The 20,872-nt window shown below is 41.0% G+C and overlaps 1 protein-coding gene across 6 annotated transcripts in view; it reads right to left on the bottom strand.

Annotated features, from left to right (window-relative positions):
• DCC (DCC netrin 1 receptor) overlaps positions 1–20,872 on the bottom strand; it is a 1,219,152-nt gene that overhangs the window by 85,563 nt on the left and 1,112,717 nt on the right. For all 6 annotated transcript variants that reach the window (XM_043444495.1, XM_043444496.1, XM_043444497.1 and 3 more), the window contains 3 exons: positions 18,747–18,812; positions 12,018–12,180; positions 563–789 (listed from right to left, as the gene is read on the bottom strand). In XM_043444495.1, coding sequence (XP_043300430.1) covers positions 563–789; positions 12,018–12,180; positions 18,747–18,812 — 456 coding nt within the window. The remainder of the gene's footprint in view (positions 1–562; positions 790–12,017; positions 12,181–18,746; positions 18,813–20,872) is intronic.

The raw sequence follows: 20,872 nt of genomic DNA, 5'->3' as shown, positions 1-20,872 counted from the left end.
ATTCTCTAGACAAGAATACCGGAGTGGGTTGCCATGGCTTTCTCCAGGGTATCTTCCCGACCCAGGGATCAAACCCAGGTCTCCGGCATTGCAGGCGGATTCTTTACCATCTGAGCCACCAGGGAAGCCCCATTATTCCTTTATTATGTTTTAAATATAATGCGTGTGTGCGAGCTAAGTTGCTTCAGTCATGTCCGACTCTCTGCGATCCCATGGACTGTAGCCCTCCAGGCTCCTCCATCCATGGGATTCTCCAGGCAAGAAGACTGGAGTGGGTTGCCATGCCGTCCTGCAGGGGACCTTCCTGACTTAGGGATTGAACCCAGGTGGGTCCTACACTTGCAGGCAGATTCTTTACTGCTGAGCCACTGGGGAAGCCCTTCAAATATAATGTGTGGATACAAAAAATCGTGTTATATGTAACATACATATGTAAGTTACGAAGAATCAATAAATAAAAGGCCACGATTTCACCACACTCGCACACCCGCAGAGGGCACCAAGAGCTCCTCTGCGGGGTTCCGCGCAGGATGTTCTTCCCGACTCTGGTGAGGACAGTTACCTGAATGAGAGGTGCTCTTGCTCCCCAGCTGCGTCTCTGACTGACTGTGGCTGACGGGCGTGAGGTCCTGGCAGCTCTGGATGGGGGAGTCCCGCGCCGTCGGGTCCGCGCCTGGCGGCTTCTCGATATTTTTCATCTCCATTTCTTCGTGATGGATCCACAGGTCCGGGGGCCGCAGGTCCTTCTGGCTGCCCTTCCTTTTGCCAACGCTGTGGGTGGCCCGTTTCCTGCGGAACAAAATCCGGAGGCAGATGTGAGTACCTTTATTCGATGCCTTTTCCTCTCTCTCTCTTTTCTCAGTCAATTCAAGTGAGAAGCGAGAGAGGAAACAAAAGCGCTCCCGGGAGGAAGCCTGTGAAATCCAGGCGCTGGCAGCCTCGGCCCGGCTGCCTTTCCCCTCCTTCCCTGGAGCTTCGCTTCGGTCCGGAGACGCGGCGCGGCCTCCCCGGGGCCCGGCGGCCTGCCAGGGAGCGCCGCACGCCAGCGGCCCCGCTGCGGGCTTCCGCGCGAGGTGACGGTGGGTTAGATGGAGCCATATGCCGTTCTTTGGAGCCAGGCATAAGGTACCCGACGGCAACATCTGTCTAGCAGATAAATGACAGAGTTGCTTCCAAAGGGCAAACGGAAATGAAAAGGCCAGGATTTGTGCCAACAGCCACGACTGGGGCTTAGAAGAAAGTCAGTACCTCAGCTGTCCAATTTCCTGGGCAACTGGGGAGGTGGCCCTTTGAAGACAAAAAGGCTGTGGAAACACATTCTCGGGAGAATACAATGCTTTCTTCCTGGGCTCACTAAGTGTCTGGATTTGAACACAATAAGACCCATCTTTTTTTTTTTAAAGACCCATCCTTTGATAAAAGAAGAAGCCATTTGGAAGTGTGCTATAAACATCTATTTTCCTCAGTAAGCATTTAGCAATCCTTAATTTGTTTTTCAGCAGCAGTCTCCTCTTGGGGCCAGTGAGATTGCAATGTTCCCTGCAGACTGAGTCGAGAGCCGGATGCTTATGTTAACCAATCTCTAGAGCAGGGGGTCAGTAAACTATGACCTGAAGGCCACATCCTCCACTGCTTACTTTTGTGTGGTTTTTCTTGTAGTTTTTTTCTCTTTTTTAAAAGATTTTACTTTTGTTTTAATTGGCATCTTGCTCAAAAGTACAGAACAGTGAATGCTTCGGTGGCTCCATGATAGTTACAAACAAAATCCTTAGGTAAACAGTTACAGTATCCCACATCAATTATTTCACATTAAGTGCAGGTTGTTTAAAAACAAAACAAACAAACAAACAAAAAAAAACAGTGCTGTGCTTAAAGGGAGCACAAACAAATTTAGCATTTTAATTTAATAACAAAGTTAAACCTAGCACCTTTAAAATATAATAAATACTGTAAGTACAAAAGTATCATTTCTGTGGAAGAAAACTCCAGTGCACCAACAGTGCAAAGAAAAAGCATTTTCAAAGCTGGAATTAAGTTTGTATAAACACACACCCACCACCACTCTGCATTCTGTGCGGAATACACACTTCTGTCGTGCTCTCCCCACCCAGGGCTGAAAAGAGCTCCTGAGGCATCTCTTTTTCCAAATCATAGAAAATGCCCTGGCTTCCAGGCTATGGACTGGGAAGACTTTGGTGTAGGACAAGGAGGTCAATGTCTTCAAGCTGGACGAGTTCTTTTTTCAGATGGGCCAACTGCTAACATTTCCAGCCCCCTTTGCCCCCCAGAGCCTCCCAGCCCAAGGGTGCCCCTGGCCAGAGGCCTACCTGTGTGACCCCAACTTCAGAGAGGGCGTCTGAGCGCAGAGCTCCAAGCAACGAGAGGAGCGGCAGCCTGCGTTACCCACAGCTGATGCTGCTTTGCAAATGGAGCATTTTGGCCAACTCGGGATAACTACAAACACCTGTGATTCTTAACCCACTGTGACCAGTTGGTTCTAAATTAGGGAATGAGGCTGTTAGGTCTTTCCCTTCCTAATATTTTCAAACATTAATGATTAGTCCTTTCCAGTGTGGTTTTTATATCACTCACAAAGTGATACTTTCTTTCTCTTAAGCACTCCATCTTCACATTGAACCCTGGAGCTTCGGGTCTTATTTTAAACAAGTATGTGCTAAGTCGCTTCAGTCATGTCCGACTCTTTGTGACCCGATGTACTAGCCCACTAGGCTCCATGGGATTCTCCAGGCAAGAATATTGGAGTGGGTTGCCATGATCTCCTGCAGAGGATCTTCCTGACCCAGGGATCGAACCCACATCTCTTATGTCTCCTGCATTGGCAGGCAGGTTCTTCACCACTAGTGTAACCTGGAAAGCCCTTACCAGGGAAGTATAAAAAGAAACAATGAGAAGCAGAATCAATGGCCCAACGCTTGCATTCCAGCATTAGGATGAGATAACAGCTAGACGTTTTTTTTTTTGTTGTTGTTGTTTCCCTAAATCATTCAGAATTTACCAACTATCCAGACCAAAGATTATTTCCAAGCAGGAAAGTTCTGATTTCAACTTCTCCACTGACGCCTGTGCAGCTCAACTTATTCTGTTTCCAAATGTTCATGGAAGGATTTCTTTGCTCAGCTATCCCTGGCACCAGATGGACTTGTAGACACAGAATGCCATGAGGATCACGGTCACCAGCAGAAGGTTGAAAATGGCTCCCATCAACACCAGGTTCTGCCCACACAGCACCTCATTCACGCGGCTCTACTCAGCGGGCTCCCCAGGGCCGGGGCTCAGGGTCTCCAGCAACCCCAGCAGGAGGAGACACAGCCACCACCATACTGAACTCAGCATCATCTCAGGCCAGCAGCAGAAGCCTGCACTGCCTCTTTTTGTAAATAAAGTTTTATTGGAAACTTGCCAAGCTCATTCATTCACATTGCACTGTTGAAGAGTTACAACAAATACCATATGTCCCACAAAGGCTAAAATATTTGCTACTGGGCCCTTTTTAGAAATGGTTTTCAACCTCTGCACTATAGTTTTATAAATTTTTAAATCTCTGCTTGTAGCTTCTGTTTCTCTTAAAATAATAATATCGCTTCATAAGGCAGAATTCAGACAGTTAAAAGCTAACCTTTGGCAGAAGCCCAGAGAAGTACCTCTTTCTCAGTTTTCTCATGTGAAATGAATGGCTTACGAGGATAACTGCTTTCCTGTTAGCTAAATGGTTCAAACAAACTACTCTCAGTGGAGGCTTTGTAACCTATTCAATGCCACTGAGAACAACTTTGGTTCCTCAATTGCTGGATAAGACGCTTTGTACATATTAGGCCATTAGTACATGTTTGATAGTGTGATTTGTTCATATTTCTTACTGTTTTTTGTCTTTCCTCAACTAGGCTGATGAGGATATAAAGAAAGAAATCCAGACTTCATATGTATTTAGTGGGAAAAAATATGTAGGGTTTTCTGCTCTAATATTTTCCCAAGAAGTATCTAAAATTTGCTGATTTCCTGGCAGCAGCCTCACACTGACTCTCGACAATGGTCTATAATAGCCCCTAGATCATTTTCTTGCTTTTAAGATCATAACTCTCTTGCTAACCATTTATTCCCTGAATTCATTTCCGTACACTTCACCGGCCCACAGGAAACAAGTCTGCAGTTCACACATAACTCTTTGTGTAATCCATCTCTGGTCATTTAGAAGAACTTCATGTCATTTTCAAACTGGGAGATTTCCCTCCCATATCTTTTTAACATCACAATGCTAAATAAGTTAAACCCTGGTGCCCATATGACCTCATACAGAGGCACACCAGTTCCCAAACCTAGGACAAAATCGTCAGAATGTCCATGATAACTCAATATTTAAATAGCTTGTGGTAAAGATGTTTGTCAAATAATTTATGAAACTGGAAAGAAATGATGAATTCTGGCTCCCTTGCTTACATTCATGCCTCATTCATTCATTCATTTACCAGACCCCATGACTTCAGTACCAAGCATCTCCAGGCATATTCTATTTAACAAAAAAAGTTCTAAATTTGTTCAAGGCAGAACTTTTTTTAGTATGTTATGATTTATAACCTCCACTTGGAAACAAATTATTATTCCTGATAAAATGCATAAGCATTTTTCTGATGGATTTTAATCAGATCACAACCACTTCCGAGAAGCTGCTCATCCACTCAGCCGACAGTTATCAACCATCTAAAGATTTCTAAGCAGACTTTCTTTCTTTTTTGTATATGTACTATGGCAGACCATCTAACCTCTTCTGTTTTCTATAATGTCTCTTCTCAAGAGAGAAGTCTCTGGCCTTGGAGAGGCCCCCTCCCCTGCTGGTAGTAGCCCAGTGGTCCACGTAGCAGGGCTGTAGTAAAACCGACATCTGCTCAACAGTAAATTGTGTGGCGTTTGTCCTAAAACCTGTAGGAGCAACTGTCACGCCAACCTTTCATCTATCTGCGGGTTCCCTGACTAAGTAGCTGCTGCCTATTTTCGTCCCCAGTTCCTCTGTCTCACCACCGGAACCCTGTATGGAGACGAACCCAGTGCAATGGTTCCTGAAGCCTTGTCCTTGAACCAGCAGCACCGGCATTACCTTGGGAATTGTCAGAAATGCACATTCGCAGGTCCTGCCCCATCAGAAACTTGCGAATGGGGTTGAGACCCAGCAGGCTGTGTTTTAACAGCCCTCGAGGGAAATCTGATGCACCAAAACTTTGAGAAGCACTGTCTTTAGTGAGTGATTTGGTTTTCTTAGTTTTTTAGTATAAGGCTAGTTTTTCCTATTAGACACAGAATGTGTGCATGCTCAGTCACTTCAGTCGTGTCCAACTCTTTGCAGCCCCATGGACGATAGCCCGCCAGGCTCCTCTGTCCATGGGATTTTTCAGGCCAGAATACTAGAGTGGGTTGCCATGCCCTCCTCCAGGGCATCTTCCCAACCCAGGGATCGAACCCATGTCTCCTGCACTGCAGGAGCATTTTTTACCACTGAGCCACTGGGGAAGCCCCAGATGTAGACTATATTATGCTTATCCTTCCCATACACACACACCTTTTTTTCTAGGTACCAGTAATCTTGGCTTCCAAAAACAGCTGTGGGGTCTCTTCCCATCCATGTATTCTTGAATAAAGGCAGAGCAAGGAATCTTCAAACCTGATCTTTCTCATACTGTGGCAAAGCTTCCACAGCATGATCAAATTCTGATGAGGTCTTATCTGTCCTATCTATGGGTTTATCTGTCTATCTGGATAGCTAGTAGTCATCCATCCATCCATCCATCCATCCATCCATCCATCCATCCAATCTTCTGCCCACAAAGCCTTCACAGTCCTATTTGCTTACAAGCTACTTAAGATCCCTTCAAGCCTATCTTCTTCAGGAAACCTTCCTGACCAATTTAGGTCAGTATAATCTTAGGATTGCTAAATCATGCCCCTTCATCTTTCTCAACACCACTTACCTTGCATTGGTCACTGTCCGTCTACCTGAGCTGGCCAGATGCTCCCTGTGTGTGAACTGGTTTCCTCCACTGATACAGGAGCAAAAAAGTCTCTTTACTCCTTTTCTCCAACATCATCCATTGTTTCACAACATGCATCTCTTTGTTTATTCAGTGAACATTTATGGATAGTGAAGGAAAGTCACCGGCTCAAAATAGCCTGGAGTTAAAACTCCCCTCCAGGTCCTCACCACTCTATGCAAAACAAAGAACTCTCTCACCCGAAATAAAAGTGGACATTTAAGGTTGAAGATGCCCAGCTCCCAGCCGGTCCCAGCCTCTGGCCGATCTCCAGAATTCCTTGCCCCAGCCGTTTAAGAGATAACTAGTCCGAACAACCTTGGAGAAGAACAGGCCCCCTTAAGACAGTAGATTTCCACATATGTGCCTATATATACTCTTTTCTTGGGTTAGTGCAGCAGCTCGCTAATCTGACTGCTGCCCCTTCCCGCCTCATTAAAGGTGATCTGTTCCTGGAAGGTGCGGGTCTCATTCTTTTCCCGAACCTTGCCTTCTCTAACTCCCTTACCCTACAGATAGTAAATGTGCCAAGAAATGTACTAAGGACTAGAAATGTGAAGATCAGAGAGATAGTGGAAGTTTATAAAAATGAATAAAAAAAATGATATGGCTTTTGCATCAATGGAGCAAGCAGCATGCTCTGGGGCATGGCACGTAAGAAAGCTGAAAAAGTAGAGAGGACGAAATGGTAACATACAGTTAAAATGTCAGGAAGTCCCTGGGAAACTGCAGAAACGTTTTTATCTCAAGAGTTAACAGTAAGCAGATTTGTTCCTTTGTAGATCACACATTACGCACATAGTAATCACTTGATTGGAATAATAAAAATCTGTCGTTATTGACTTGGAAATATTTCAAGGTTTCTTTACCGACTCTTTATGCTATCTGTTCCTTACTTTGCAAATAATCTGTAACTCTAAGAAGAGTTTCTTTTTTCATTTTTAATTGGTCTGCTGGGGATGCGAATGGGTAAGAACCAAACCAGCTGGGCACCCATTTTACTTCAGACTGTAGTTCACATTTAAATTTAATGCATTCAGACAACTCTACCCACATGTCCATGTGGTAGTCGTGTGTCCAGAATTTCCAGGATAGTCTCAATGTCAAATATTTTGCCTTTAGTATCTATAGATACATTCTAACTTATAATAAATTTTCTACATTTTAGCTAGGAAAATACAAAAGCACTGAAATTCCCCATCAATTTAAGCCGGAAAACACAAATTTTCCACCTCATTAGAACTGATGCAAATGTGTTCCTTTTTATAGCTGAGTAGTATTCCATTGTATATAGGTACCACAGCTTCCTTATCCATTTATCTGCTGATGGACATCTAGGTTGATACAGGACAAAAACCATCACAATATTGTAATTATCCTCCAAATAAAATAAATATTTTTTTAAAAAAAACTGAGGCATCGGGTGGAGAGGGAGGTGGGAGGGGGGATCGGGATTGGGAATACATGTAAATCCATGGCTGATTCATATCAATGTATGACAAAACCCACTGGAAAAAAATAAATAAATAAAAAAAACTGAGGCAAAAACACACACACACATAAAATTTCCATACTATGATATTCTACTATAATCTCACTAATTCAAGATGTGTAAGGGAAGTCTCTTCAGAGTAGTACAAATTTAAGTTCATAACTAAAAAGAAATGTAAAGTTATTTTTATTTCATGTGAATTTGAATCTAAATGCTACCATGATATTTTATAATTTAGTAGTAGTTCATGCGGAACTTTGGTGGTAGAGAGTTGATAGAAAGTATTTATTCCCATTTCTTTGAGGAAGGGCTTCCCTTCTGACTCACAATCCAAAAATCCAATCCCTTCTGGCTAAAGAATCTGCCTGCAATGCGGGAGATCTGGATTCGATCTCTGGGCTGGGAAGAGCCCCTGGAGAGGGAAAGGCTACCCACTCCAGTATTCTGGCCTGGAGAATTCCATGGACTGTATAGTCCATGGGGTCCCAAAGAGTCAGACACGACTGAGTGACTTTCACTTTATTTGAGGAACCTGATGTTCAGAGATTAGGTCTTCATTTAGGTTTAATTAAATACCATTAATTTAATTAAAGAGGTGATATAATCAGAACTAGAACTTGGGTTCTAACTTCTGTTAGTTATTTTATAACATAAAAGCTTACCAACTAGAATATGAGTCAGACAAGCTAGCTCATTACCTCATCATTACATAAATCACAGAACAAAATGTGTAGACACTAACGTGAATGAAGTATTACTGATAGCACACAAAAATATGCTCCAAATCCATTTGGATATAATTCAAGTCCTCCCATAAAACACAAAGACAATTTACATTCTCCAGCAGTTCTAGATAAAGAAATATTGAAGAAGCCCATGGATGTTTCCTACTTCACCTTATTAATCACATTAAACTCCCATTTCTGAGAGGCCTGTAATGGACATTATTTCTGTTTCAAATTAGAATTGATTTTGCTTTCATCTGCATTATTTAATTTGTTCTACAAAGTTCATTGGTGGTGGTATGGGGAGAGGTTCTCAGCAAAATCAAGAAAAGCTAAATTAAAATTCAAACATAGCTTAAGGGAGACATGTTCTTTTTCTTCATGAATGTATACAAACAAAGAGACGAAGATGCCAAGTAAATATTAAGAGACTTTGGGGATGGAGTGAGGAAAAACCCAAGGTGCAATAACATAGGAACCATAGATTAACTTTCTTTAGACTTTCAATCATTCATGGAGTGATTTATTCTTTATTCATTTCCTAATTTTAAAAACAAGTCAGGGACTTCCCTGGAGGTCCAGTGGCTAAGAATGCACCTTGGAATGCAGGGGACATGGGTTTGATCCTTGGTTGGGAAACTAAGATTCCACATGCTCAGCCTTCCTGGTGGTACAGTGGGTAAGAATCTGCCTGCCAATGCAGGAGATATGGGTTTGATCCCTGGTCTAGGACGATTTCACATGTCACAGAGCAACTAAGCCTGTGCCCCACTGCTACAGAGCCCGCATGCTAAAACTTACTGGGGCCTGTATGTTCTAGGGCCTGCGAGCCACAAGTACTGAGCTCTCAGGCTACAACTACTGAAGCCTGTGTGCCTAGACCCCATGCTCCACAATAAGAGAAGCCGCAACAAAGAGCCTGTGCTCTGCAACCAGACAGTAGCCCGCTGTCCGCAACTAGAGAAAGTCCAAGGGCACCAATGAAGACCCCACGGCAGCCTTAAATTAAAAAAAATACATTAATTTTTTAAAAAACATGATCTGGAACAACTAAGCTTGTGTGCACCAACTACTGCGCCCCTGTCCTCTGGAGGCCGTGTCCTGCAACTCCTGAGCCCGTGAAGGATGCAACAGAGATTCCCCGTGGCACCCCTAAGACCTGATGCAGCCAAATTAATTAATTAATTCAAAAAGTAAATTAAAATATAAACAAGCCATTCCAGGGTTCAGCCTCTTCTCTTCCTAAATAAAACCTTTAAGCTCCTAACAAAGTGCTTAGGGTGTGGTTTCGGGCAATTTGAGAGTTTCTCAAAATAGCATCAAATCCCACATCTGTAACATGGAGAAGACTAGCATTCTTCTCTGCGGAGAAACAAGATGGGTTCAGAAATGCAGTTCATCGATTCAGTAAGACCCTCAGACATTCTTCTCACAGCGATGAACACGATGAAGACAGAAAACCACACTACAGATGATTCAACTCATTCAATTAGTTTTAGTGAATGACTCCATGTTTTTAAAACTGGCATAAAGGAAGGCCTGAAACCACCACCGTCCTTGCTTCCATCTCAGTGAATCCTTCTTACCGCTGCCTCAGAGACCTGCGGCTTTGATTTTCCACTCTTCTTTGTTTACAAAAGCCCTTTCCTGGGATTGCTGGACCAAGAGATTGTTCAATGACTTCCTCAATCACAGTGATTTCCCCCCAGAGGCTTACTAAGTGCCCAGCACTCGAGAAGCTCAGTGTGTGACCGTGTGTGTCAGTTGCTCAGTCTTGTCTGACTCTGTGACTCCATGGGCTGTAGCCCACCAGGCTCATCTGTGCATGGAATTCTCCAGGCAAGAATACTAAAGTGGGTGGCCCTTCCCTTCTCCAGGGGATCCCAACCCAGGGACTGAATCTGGGTCTCCCGCACTGCAGGCAGATTCTTTACCATCTGAACCACCAGGGAAGCCCTAAGACTTCCCTGAAAGCTTAAGCTTATACAGGAGACCTACCCTGTAAATCTCATTCTGTCTGGTTTCCTATCGGGGAAAAATGGACCAGCACACCAGCTATCGTCAGCTCCAAGACAGTCTAGTCAAATGAATGCAACTGTATATAAAATTTGACCAGCCATCTAAATAAATGAAATGCAAAGACTGCATCTATACCTTTATTTTACTTTCTTCAGTATGGAAGTCTTCCTGTATATTGTTACTAAATACCTTACTTAAAAATGCTAGAAAATACAGTAGAAATCAACAAACAGGATCATAGGATTTTTTAAAAAGAGAGAAGACCTGAGGTATTTCCAAGGGAAGACAGAATATTATTTGCTAGAGAATCTTTCTCTAGCAATGTGTGCTGTATATAGTTGTCACACCAGCCACCTGTGAGCCCATGCCTCAGGCATGCAGAGCACCACGCCTCAGGCCAAAAACAAACAGAAATTAAGGGAAAAGCCTATTATAGCCAATCCAGTGAGAACAGCACAGGTGAGAAAAACCATATCGGGCTGAATTTGAAAAATGCTAGATAGGCATAAAATAACCAGAAGATTATTTCTGATTCCCACAACTGGCTGGGACAAGGTTAATATGCTGGTTAGAGGGTTTTGCTGGGAGGTGATAAGCTGAATCAAACCTCCTTTCCATTTCAAACTTTGTACTTTGATGTATCATTCTCTGTATTATTACCTAGGGCTGCATGATATGAAAATATTTTTAAGACCCTCAAAATTTTTAATTTCTGAAAGTCAACCAGAGCCAGGCAATCTGAATCATTTTGAATTTTTGGAATCTCTCTTCCATCGTAACTACTGCCTCCAAACTACACACACCATAGCATTGTAACTATGCTGACTTTGGTATTCTACACTCAGTCGTTCATGTGACAGGCACTGACTAAATGCCTATGAACTTCCATGTCAAAAGGGATAAATCAATACTTTTAGAGGAACACACATCTCCAACCTTTCTTCCGTAATTGCAGAGAGAGTCATAAGTAGGGACATGGTGAAGTCCATTCTCTAAGCGTTACTTAAGGAACGCCTACCCTCACTTGAACATAAGAATCTGGTCTCAAGGATTAAAATCAGGGCCTTCCCTGCTGGGCCAGCAGTTAGGAACCCAGCTTCCAATGCAGGGGATACAGGTTCGAGCCCTGGTCGGCCAACTGAGATCCTACATGCCGCAGGTCAATTAAACTGGCATGCCGAAACTAGAGAGCCCGTGTGCCACGAGTAGAGAGCCCGTGTGCCACAACTGCTGGGCTCCTGCACACTACCACCAGAGAGAGGCCTGCTCAACGAAGACCCACTGCAGTCAAAATTCAAAAAAAAAAAAATAAAGAAGTAAAATCAAGGAGAAGTGCAAAGTGTTTGTTCAGGTGGATTCTGCTATTCCATCTGCAAGCCTTTTCCTCACCCACTTATCTTATGGGCCTGGAATGGACAAAAGGCAAGATTTCTGCCCAGGTCAGGAGAGGAGATAGAGAATGCATGGTGAGTCATGAACATGCACAGGAAGAGAGCCATCAAAAATCTAACTCAGAAAGATGGCATTCAGGACTTCCCTAGCAGTCCAGTGGTTAGGACTCTGTGCTTCCATTGCGGGGGATACATGTCCCATCCCTGGTCAGGGAACTAAGATCCCACATGCTGCAAGTAAAGATCCACTAAGTAGCAACTAAGACCGGTGGCAGCCAAAACAATAAACATTAAACAAAACTGGCATTCAGGTCAAACAGTGACTTTTCTCTGGCAACTAGCTGTTACCTACTTTCTCTGCTGGGCTGAAGAACGCCGGGTACAAATCACGGCCACCACCACCACCACCAGCACTGTGATGATGCCAACGGTGACCACGATGATCACAAGCAGGTTGCTGTTCTTCTGAGGAGTGACGCTGCTGTGTGGGGGGTGCATCTTGCCAATGGGTGGTTCTGGGGAAAGAGAGGCAAGTGGAGATCAGGTTAAGGATGTCTGGGAGCCCATGGCTTATCATGCTCAGCTAAGGATTCAGAGTTCCTAGTGTTCTGAGCATTCCTGAAGCTGGGGGGAAAAGGCAATGAAAAAATGACAGGAAAGATCTAAGTTATCTACCCATGATAAATGAAACCAAGTCCACACAGAAACCTACACGGGAATATTCATAGCTACCTTATTCAAAATTGTCGCAAGTGGGAAACCCCAGAGCCATCAACTGATGAACGGATGAAGAAATGTGATATATTCAGACAATAGAACACTATCCAGTCATAAAAAGAAAGGAAACGTTAATACATGATACAAAATTAATATGCCTTGAAGTTGTTATGCTAAGTGAAAGCAGCCAGACACAAAAGCCAGACATCATATTGTATGATTCTACTCATATGAAATTGTGGGTTTCCCTAGTGATGTAAAGAATCTGCCTGCCAATGCAAGAGACTCAGGTTCATTCTCTGGGTTGGGAAGATCTTCTGGAGAAGGAAATGGCAGCCCATTCCAGTATTCTTGCCTGGAGAATCCCATGGACAGAGGAGCCTGGCGGGCTACCTACAGTCCATGGGGTCGCAAAAGAGTTGGATACAACTCAGCGACGAAACAACAATTTACGTGAGATATCCAGAATAGGCAAGTGTATAGGGACAGAAAGTAGTTGAGTGTTTGCCAGTGGATGTGGAGAAACGTGATTGGCGAAAAACCACTTAATGGTACAGGGTTTCGCTTTGGAGTAATGAAGACATTCTAGAACTAGATAGTGGCGATGGTGGTAGAACCTTGTGAAAATGCTAAAAACCACCGAGTTGTGTACTTTCAAAGGGTGAATTTATGGTATGTGAATTATATCTCAAAGAAAAAACATAATTATGCTTTCACACGGAATAGAAAGTGGGGAGGATGGGAAGTATGCTGCTTTGGGTGATAAGATTCCACCATGACACGAATCAGAACAGGCTGAGAAAATATTATTTATTTGATGCTGTGAAAGACAAACTATTTGACACCCATCACTCACACTTTCCATTCCTTTACAGCAGTTATCTATAAAGCACATTTAATTTTCAACCTGTCAAGGGTATATGAATCCTACTTAAAAGCAGCCACAGGGTTGGAAAGAGGCCATAAACCTCTAATATAATTTTTTTCCTTGTTTTGCAACTGTACCTCATGGCAGACAATATTTAAGTGAAAATAGCAGAATGATAATTTGCTTATATAAACAAGCGTGACTAATGAGCCTTTAAATAGCTTTTTTCATGCCTTTATCTGTAAAATGGAAATAATAATATTTACTGTATGTAGTTACTGTCAGAATTAGAAAAAAAAATACATGCAAAACAACTATCTCAGTGCCCTACACAGAGTAATTGCTTATAATATCACTATACTACTGAAATATTAAATAAAATTTTGCCTAACTTAATAATCTACCATACCATTTGGGATACTTTTGGTGTGGACTTCTAAACTCCAAATTTCCTAGAAAGCTTGTAGATAATATTCAATGTGAAATGTAACTTGTTTTCACAAGTGAATATAATAACCCAGCACTTGCCTTAAAAGTGAAACACTATCTTTTGATAACTAACTTATCTAGGAATCGTTGGGTTTTTTTTTTAAAAAGATAGTCACCTAATTTTAAACACATTATTGTTGACTCAATATTATTGGAAAACAATAAATGCTACCAATATAACTTGAATCTCAGGGGTGGGTAACTCATCAAGTCTTTACATAGTACTTGCTGTTAAAAGATTCTGATTATAAATGAAAGAAATAAGGTTTCCTTGAAGCAACTTTTTCCTTTATGACAAAGGAGTGAGGCAAGTAAGGTCAGAACTTTGTTAGTTTTACTTACAATTTAAAAAATCATGTTGCAGTTATACCTCAACATGCCGTTTCTGTTCTTAATAAGTTACCTGATTGGTATAAGTTAACCTTTTATGTGGCAGCATACAGTGGAGGCATTTGGGGAGCTCGTGGATTTTATTACCTTAATTTAAATTTAACAGGTCACCATTTCTGACAAACTTAGCTTGAGTCATACATGGCAGTAACACTGGGTAAATATTTTTTAAGACCATGTAAATTGGAATTGCTTGGACCAGAGAAGGAAAAAAAAGTTCCTATGTGTTAAATGTTCTGTCTTCCATTCCTGAAACATGTACCCCATGTGGGTCATGGTGATATGAACAGAATGTCAGATTTCTTCTTACTTGGGATCAAGGCATAGCTAATAGCAGAGAGATGCAAAAGCTCCATTTCTGAGATATGTTTCTGGAAGAGGAGAGAAGGACCAACAGCCAGATTATGAAACCACTAAAAACTATTTATGGGACCACATATATACATACGATTTCATAATAATTTTTATGCCATAGTCTTATATATTATGTGGCCTGAGAATAATTCCCAAATTAGAATGCTGATTGCTCATCCCACTCCCCCCCAAAAGAGAGGCATAATCGTTGCTTTCAATTCACTGTTTTATATATATATATATTAAATTATCTCTACAATTGGTGCTTTAAAGAAGAGTTCATGTAAAAAGATGTAACATGAAGATATAATAGGAGGTCACTGACAGAAGATGGAGGTCATGAGAAATCTCATTATAGAAGTGACATTTAAGCTGAATTTTAAAGTATTGTTAGGAGTTAGTTCTTGTTCCTCTATGAGGGAACTAACAGCAGACTGTGTGTATGTCTGGAACACTGGGAACAAAGAGGAAATGGCACAAAATGAGGTGGGAAAGATAAACAAGACCCTGCTCATATGAGCCTTGTAGATCCCATTCAATCATCCTTGGTAAAGCTACAAATGGTTTAAGAGTTTTCAGCAAAGTGACAGGCTTCATTTATTCTAAGGAGATATCTCTTCCCTCTACATGGAGAGGACTTGGTGGTGGAAAAACAGACCAGCTAAGAGGATACTGAATTCGCCAGGTTAAAAGGAGATGATCCCTTAAACTGAGATGGTGGCAATTTCAGTCAAGCAGAGAGGACAGGTACGCCATAGAGCTGGCAAGGAAATGAACAAGCTGGATTGCACATGGGGGAGGGTAGAAAGGAAGGTTCGGGCCTCAGCAGCAGTCCTGATGTCTAGGGTGGGGGAGAGGCTGAAAGTACAGGCAGACTCAGTGGGGCAAGAACAGAGGTTCAGTCTTGAATAGGTCAGAGTTGAGGTCTCACGATGAATCATAAAGAGGCAGCCTGAAGGTCTGTGTTAGAGATGTAAATGTGGGAGTTGGTGTGTAGATGGAATCTGAAGCCTGGGAGTGGAGATCACTGAATCAAGGGCACACAGTGAGCAGAGACGCGCTCTCAAGACTGGTACTCTAAGTGTTCAGGAGAAGGCGAGGACCTGGCCAAAGAGAAGTCAATATCAAATGAGTTTCCCAATGCTTATTGATGATGGAAAACTTTTTTCACGGAGCTTCTCAAGGGACCCATGTACCTTGTAACAACTTCTGGAGGTTGCTAATCAAGATGAGTGGTTTTTAAACTGGGGAGATTTTACCCCGCAAGAGGAAATTTGGCAATGTCTAGAGACAGTTTGGGTTGTTCCAACAGAGTGGAGAAGAAATCCTCCCGGCCCCTGGTGGATAATGGCCAGGGATGCTGCTACACTTCCCATAGTGCACAGAAGGAGCCCAATGACAAATGTTATTCAGTCCCAGATGGAAATAGTTCTGTGGTTGAGAAATCCTGATCAAGCTGAACACTTCCTATGTTCTGATGAAAACTGAGGTCCAAAAACGTAAGTGACTTGATTCACACATTTCTAAACCAGGACAAAGGCACATCCAATACCTGGAGCTTGGGATTAGTCTGAGGTCCTTAACATCATTTTAGATGTTTAGATAGTAGGTGGGCACAGCCTCTTGTAGACTAGAACTTGAGACACCTGAGATGCTCCAATTATCTTTACATCAGGGAATTGAGTGTAAAATTTTATTTCTGGACCTTTCTTTTGGCATTAAGGTGTCTGTTGGGTGCCCTGTAATACTTTACCAACCTCAGAATGACCATCTCATGCAAATATGGAAAGAGTTTCTCTGTATGCTCTATTTAGGTTAGTTAAAATGCTATTGAGTTAAATAAACGAAGGTTTTCAAAACTGGAGGGCAAATCATGGCTTTTTCTCCTAAATGCAACATTTAAGTCATGTTTTTCAGAATACCAAATATGGTTCTAAACACTAAAAAATTAATCAATAACATTAATTTTAAAGTAATGCTTCACCAAAGTATCACATCTGTCAAATTAATTGAGTTTTCAAAGGTTAAAGCCAATAAAACAACATTTTTGTAGGGTTTGTAGATTTCTTTACCAAAATTATTAATTTTGAAGACTATGGGAAAAACTACCAACATAATTGGTGATTTATCTTCCACCATAAGAAAACAACTGAATTGAAGTAATTTTCACTGTTGTTATCCTTCAGACAAATATAAACTACAAAATCACATTTTCAGAAGTTGAAGATTCTCCTGCTGCAAGAAGGTGAACCATAAAATTGAACGCATCATAGAAGTAAAATACTATCATATCACTGCATATTAGCTTTGATTCCACCCGTCATCAGAAAATAATTTAGAAAGCCTCTTCAGTTTCCTCAATTTAATTAAGGGCTTCCAACTTCAAGAATAAACATGAACTATAGCTTTGTTTTTCTTTATTTGAGTTCCAAGAGCGTTGCTTTTAAAAGAGTGACACATAAGAGAAAGTAAATGATTAGCAAGCTCTAAATTTATTTGCAACTGGCTTGAGTATTCTGACAGTAAACCATTATTCTATTACAATCCTTTGAAGGATGAATCCAGCAAGTAAAAGGAGAGATAGGAAACCTCTATAATTCTGTCACTACATAAGGAGATGTATGAAATTTTCATTGTATGTGAGGTTCAAAAACTCAAGATTTTAAAGTGTTCTTGTTGATGCAGCCTACTTTGCAAAGGTGGGGGGTGTTAGAGTTTTATCAGTCAAGGTGTCATTTGTATATATAATTTGAAAATATACCCTCTTCCTATGGTACAAGATGTTGGCAGAATTTTAATTAGGAAGGTAGAGCTTTCAAATGCCTTTGCTGAATTGCATATAAGAGCACAAGCTAAAGGCAAATTACATATTAATATTTACCATCATTTACTGGATAGCAAAAAAGAACAGGAAATAGATTAAGCATGCCCTCTACCATCCATGTCTCTGAGGTTATCAGATCACCTTAATTAATCATATAGCCTGTAATAATTAGTTATTTCAGTAGGGTTTCTAGAAATGTTTCAGGTACTTTGTTCATCCCACTTATTTAATAGGAAATGCCTAGAACATCATTAAGTGATGCAGAAATCTGAGAAGGGATAATGCCAATAATCTATCTAAAATGGCTCAAAGTCATTGGATGTCATTTATTTATTTTATCTTCATGACTCTCCTGTGAGATAATGTATATCAGATCAAATTTAAATACAATTATATTTCTCACTAGGAATCTTAAATAGTAAAAACAAAAATACAATGACATGCATTTCTCTCAATTACTGTCCTTCTCTTCATCTGAAGTCTGCCTCCTGTGAAAAGAAAAGTTCTTATCTTTGACTTATCTGGCCATGTCAAATTTGGGCTAGGGTTTCTTTTTGATTAGGAATTCATTCTCTTTTGAACGGCAAATTCAAATAGTCAATACCAAACTTTTAAACTTGGTACTGATCCAAAACTAGGTTTGCCAGATTTAGTAATTAAGAATAGAGGAGGTTCAGTTAAGTTTGAATTATTTCTAGTTGCCTATGGATATGTACATTGAGAGGCCTACATACATTGAGATGGTAATCCCTTGCAATATTTTTCTTTGCCTCAGCTCTTAGGCAATTAGAAATAATACAAATTTTACTGGGCCTCCAGTATTTTCAGCTGTTCCATTGGGCATTTCTGTCCAAGATTAGTGTTCTTTAGGACACGCCATTTAAGAAATGTATTGTTCTGTGTTCATGGCTTACATTTGCTTCATCTGTAACATATATAACCATTGTTCAGCAGTGATGGAAACTGTGAGGAAATAATTGTTCCTTCTCAATTGTCTGTATAGATTGCCTCTTAATTTCCTGGCACTCTGACTCTTCAAAAAGTCCTAGAAACTTCAGTTGATGAAACTGAATGGGTTTCAGCTTGCTGTACTTTTGACGTCACCTCTCTTTAATAAAATTTCATTTTTGGAAATATTTCAAATACATAGAGTACTTTCAGACTGAGATAGTTAACAGCCCTGCATCATTTATAAAATTCTCTATGTCTAGGCTTTTCTAACTGACTATTTTGTGTACTTGTCAGCTCTCATTGCCGCTGTCTCCTAGTGAAATAAGCTCCAAGTTTACTAATAATTTCATGCTTGTATTATCCCCACTAAAACCCTAAGTTTGAGGTTATTGGCACTTGCAGTCAACAGAAAATTTGCCTCAAACATGCTAGAATTAACCATTTAAATTAATGTGATTAATCCAATAGAACCTCATTTATATACTTACCATTCAGAGTGCTTCTATCAATCAAATTCGTATCAACTGGCCAATAACTTCCATCTCCATGGCGACCTGTTCATTGGGAAAATATATCAGAATGTTAGTGGACCTACAACATGGAAACACAAGTGAAACAAAACAGACAACAATAGTATTTAAAAATAAAAAACTGAGTAAGATTAACTTATCTACCTCAAAGACAGCCTGAAAATAGTGATAACATTATACTTTGCAAGAAAATGCTATTTTCTATGTGTGAGGAAAAATCTGTCATGAAAATACTCTTCTAAACAAGCTAAAGCTGACCCCTCACTTCCTCTTTTTTTTCCTCCAATATCCTCATTAACAGGCCGCCAACAGGTACATCAGGGTTGTTCTAAGTGTTTATCTTGAACATCTCCGAACAGAAGGAACGGGGGTGTTGGCTCCTAGAGAGACAGAGCCCGCCTACTCCTTGCTTCAAGGGGTCTAGTCTAGGCTGTTGCCCACTAGACATGATTTTGTGGCAAATTAGCATTACTACTTTACAAGGGGACAGCACTTTTTGCCTGGTAAGTTGTCTTTGTGTTATATGCCAAGTAGGTGCCTGAGAATGAATTATTGAATATGGAATAAAGACTAGGGGGTGTGTCACAAGACACATAGTCTATTTCTTACAAATACACTAAGAAACGAGGTTTCTTGAGCATCACATTATTGGAAGCACTGCCTTCTAATAGGTGTTCAACAATTACACGAGTAGTCTTTAAGAGAACTGAGCCAGACATTAACTAGAAGTAATTATGCTATCATCCACATTTAATTAACAGTTTTTCACTACAGGTAATTCCCTTTTCTATTGGTATGTTTGTAGAACTGTAATTATTTGATTAGATTTTGAGTTCTAGAATATCTATTAGAAAAAAAACATTTGGGAGTTGAATCTCTATACAAACACAAGAGTGCAGATAATTCTTTATTCACTTTGGAGTGTGATTTCTGAAAGTGGTTATCACCAGTGGGTGATGTTGAGGAAGCCAGCTAGGATAACACTCGTTGTTTTTGTCAGATGTACAGATTTTTTTTTTTTTTCTTTTTGAAGACTTCCAAGTCCTGCTCCTGTGACATTCCTGTGCATACCAAACTTTCTGTGGTTAGCGCTTTTAACTACAGCTTTTCCAAGAGCTTATCATTTTATTTGCAAAAGAATTGTGAAGAAACAAGTCTTGTTACCAGACCATGCATTCATAATTTTTAAAAAAATTCTTTCAGTGTCAAGTCAGAGCTGAACTGAGGGTGTTGGGTTTCCAGCAAGCATTGATAAATTAATCCAATCACATTACATTCTGTTTCCAGGATAAATTGGTACGTTTAAAATCTGCTGGTCAATGACTCTGGGTATATAAACAAGTGGGAATTAGGATGGAGGTTCCGGTGTGTGAGGCAGGAAGGAATGGTGGTGACTGGGCTTCCCTGGCGGCTTGGATGGTGAAGAATCCATCCGCAATGTAGAAGACACAGGTTCGATTCCTGGGTCAGGAAGATCCCCTGGAGAAGGGGATGGATACCCACCCCAATATTCTGGCCTGGGAAATCCCAAGGACAGAGGAGCCTGATGGGCTACAGTCCATGGGGTCACAAAGAGTTGGTCATGACTGAGTGACTTAAAAAAGAATGAAATAAGCAATTGTGAAGACATTTTGGGGGGTGATGACTGAAACATAGAGAAGCCTAACCCTTTCCCCAAGCCCCTTGTTTGTGTAACTCTGACACACCTGGGATTTCAATAAGCGTTGCCCACAGGACACTGACAGATCAAGGCTGGAAGAAATGAAGTGAGACAGAAGTTCTGTATGAATATTAAGATGACTTTTCACACATCTGAAAGCAACTAGATTGTAAAGCAGTCAGCCAAAAGAGATGCTAACAGCCCCATCACTTAAGCCACTAAAGCAATAAATGATTCCTGTTGGGAGTCATTCTGTATTGGCTGGAAATTAGGTACATAGCCTGTGGAGGATTTTTCCTATTGCTCTAGCATCCTGACAAATGTCTTTTTAATGAACTTTCTTATTCTCCCAGCTAGTTTGTGGGAAGATGCAGAAACAAGCCCCTGAGCACATCCATATATTACTTAAACATAAATCTCTGTG

This window comes from Cervus canadensis, chromosome 23 (assembly GCF_019320065.1).
Source record: "Cervus canadensis isolate Bull #8, Minnesota chromosome 23, ASM1932006v1, whole genome shotgun sequence".
NCBI classification, from domain to species: Eukaryota; Metazoa; Chordata; class Mammalia; order Artiodactyla; family Cervidae; genus Cervus; species Cervus canadensis.
Note: the sequence above shows the minus strand (reverse complement) of the source record. Positions and strands in the feature narration are given on the sequence as shown.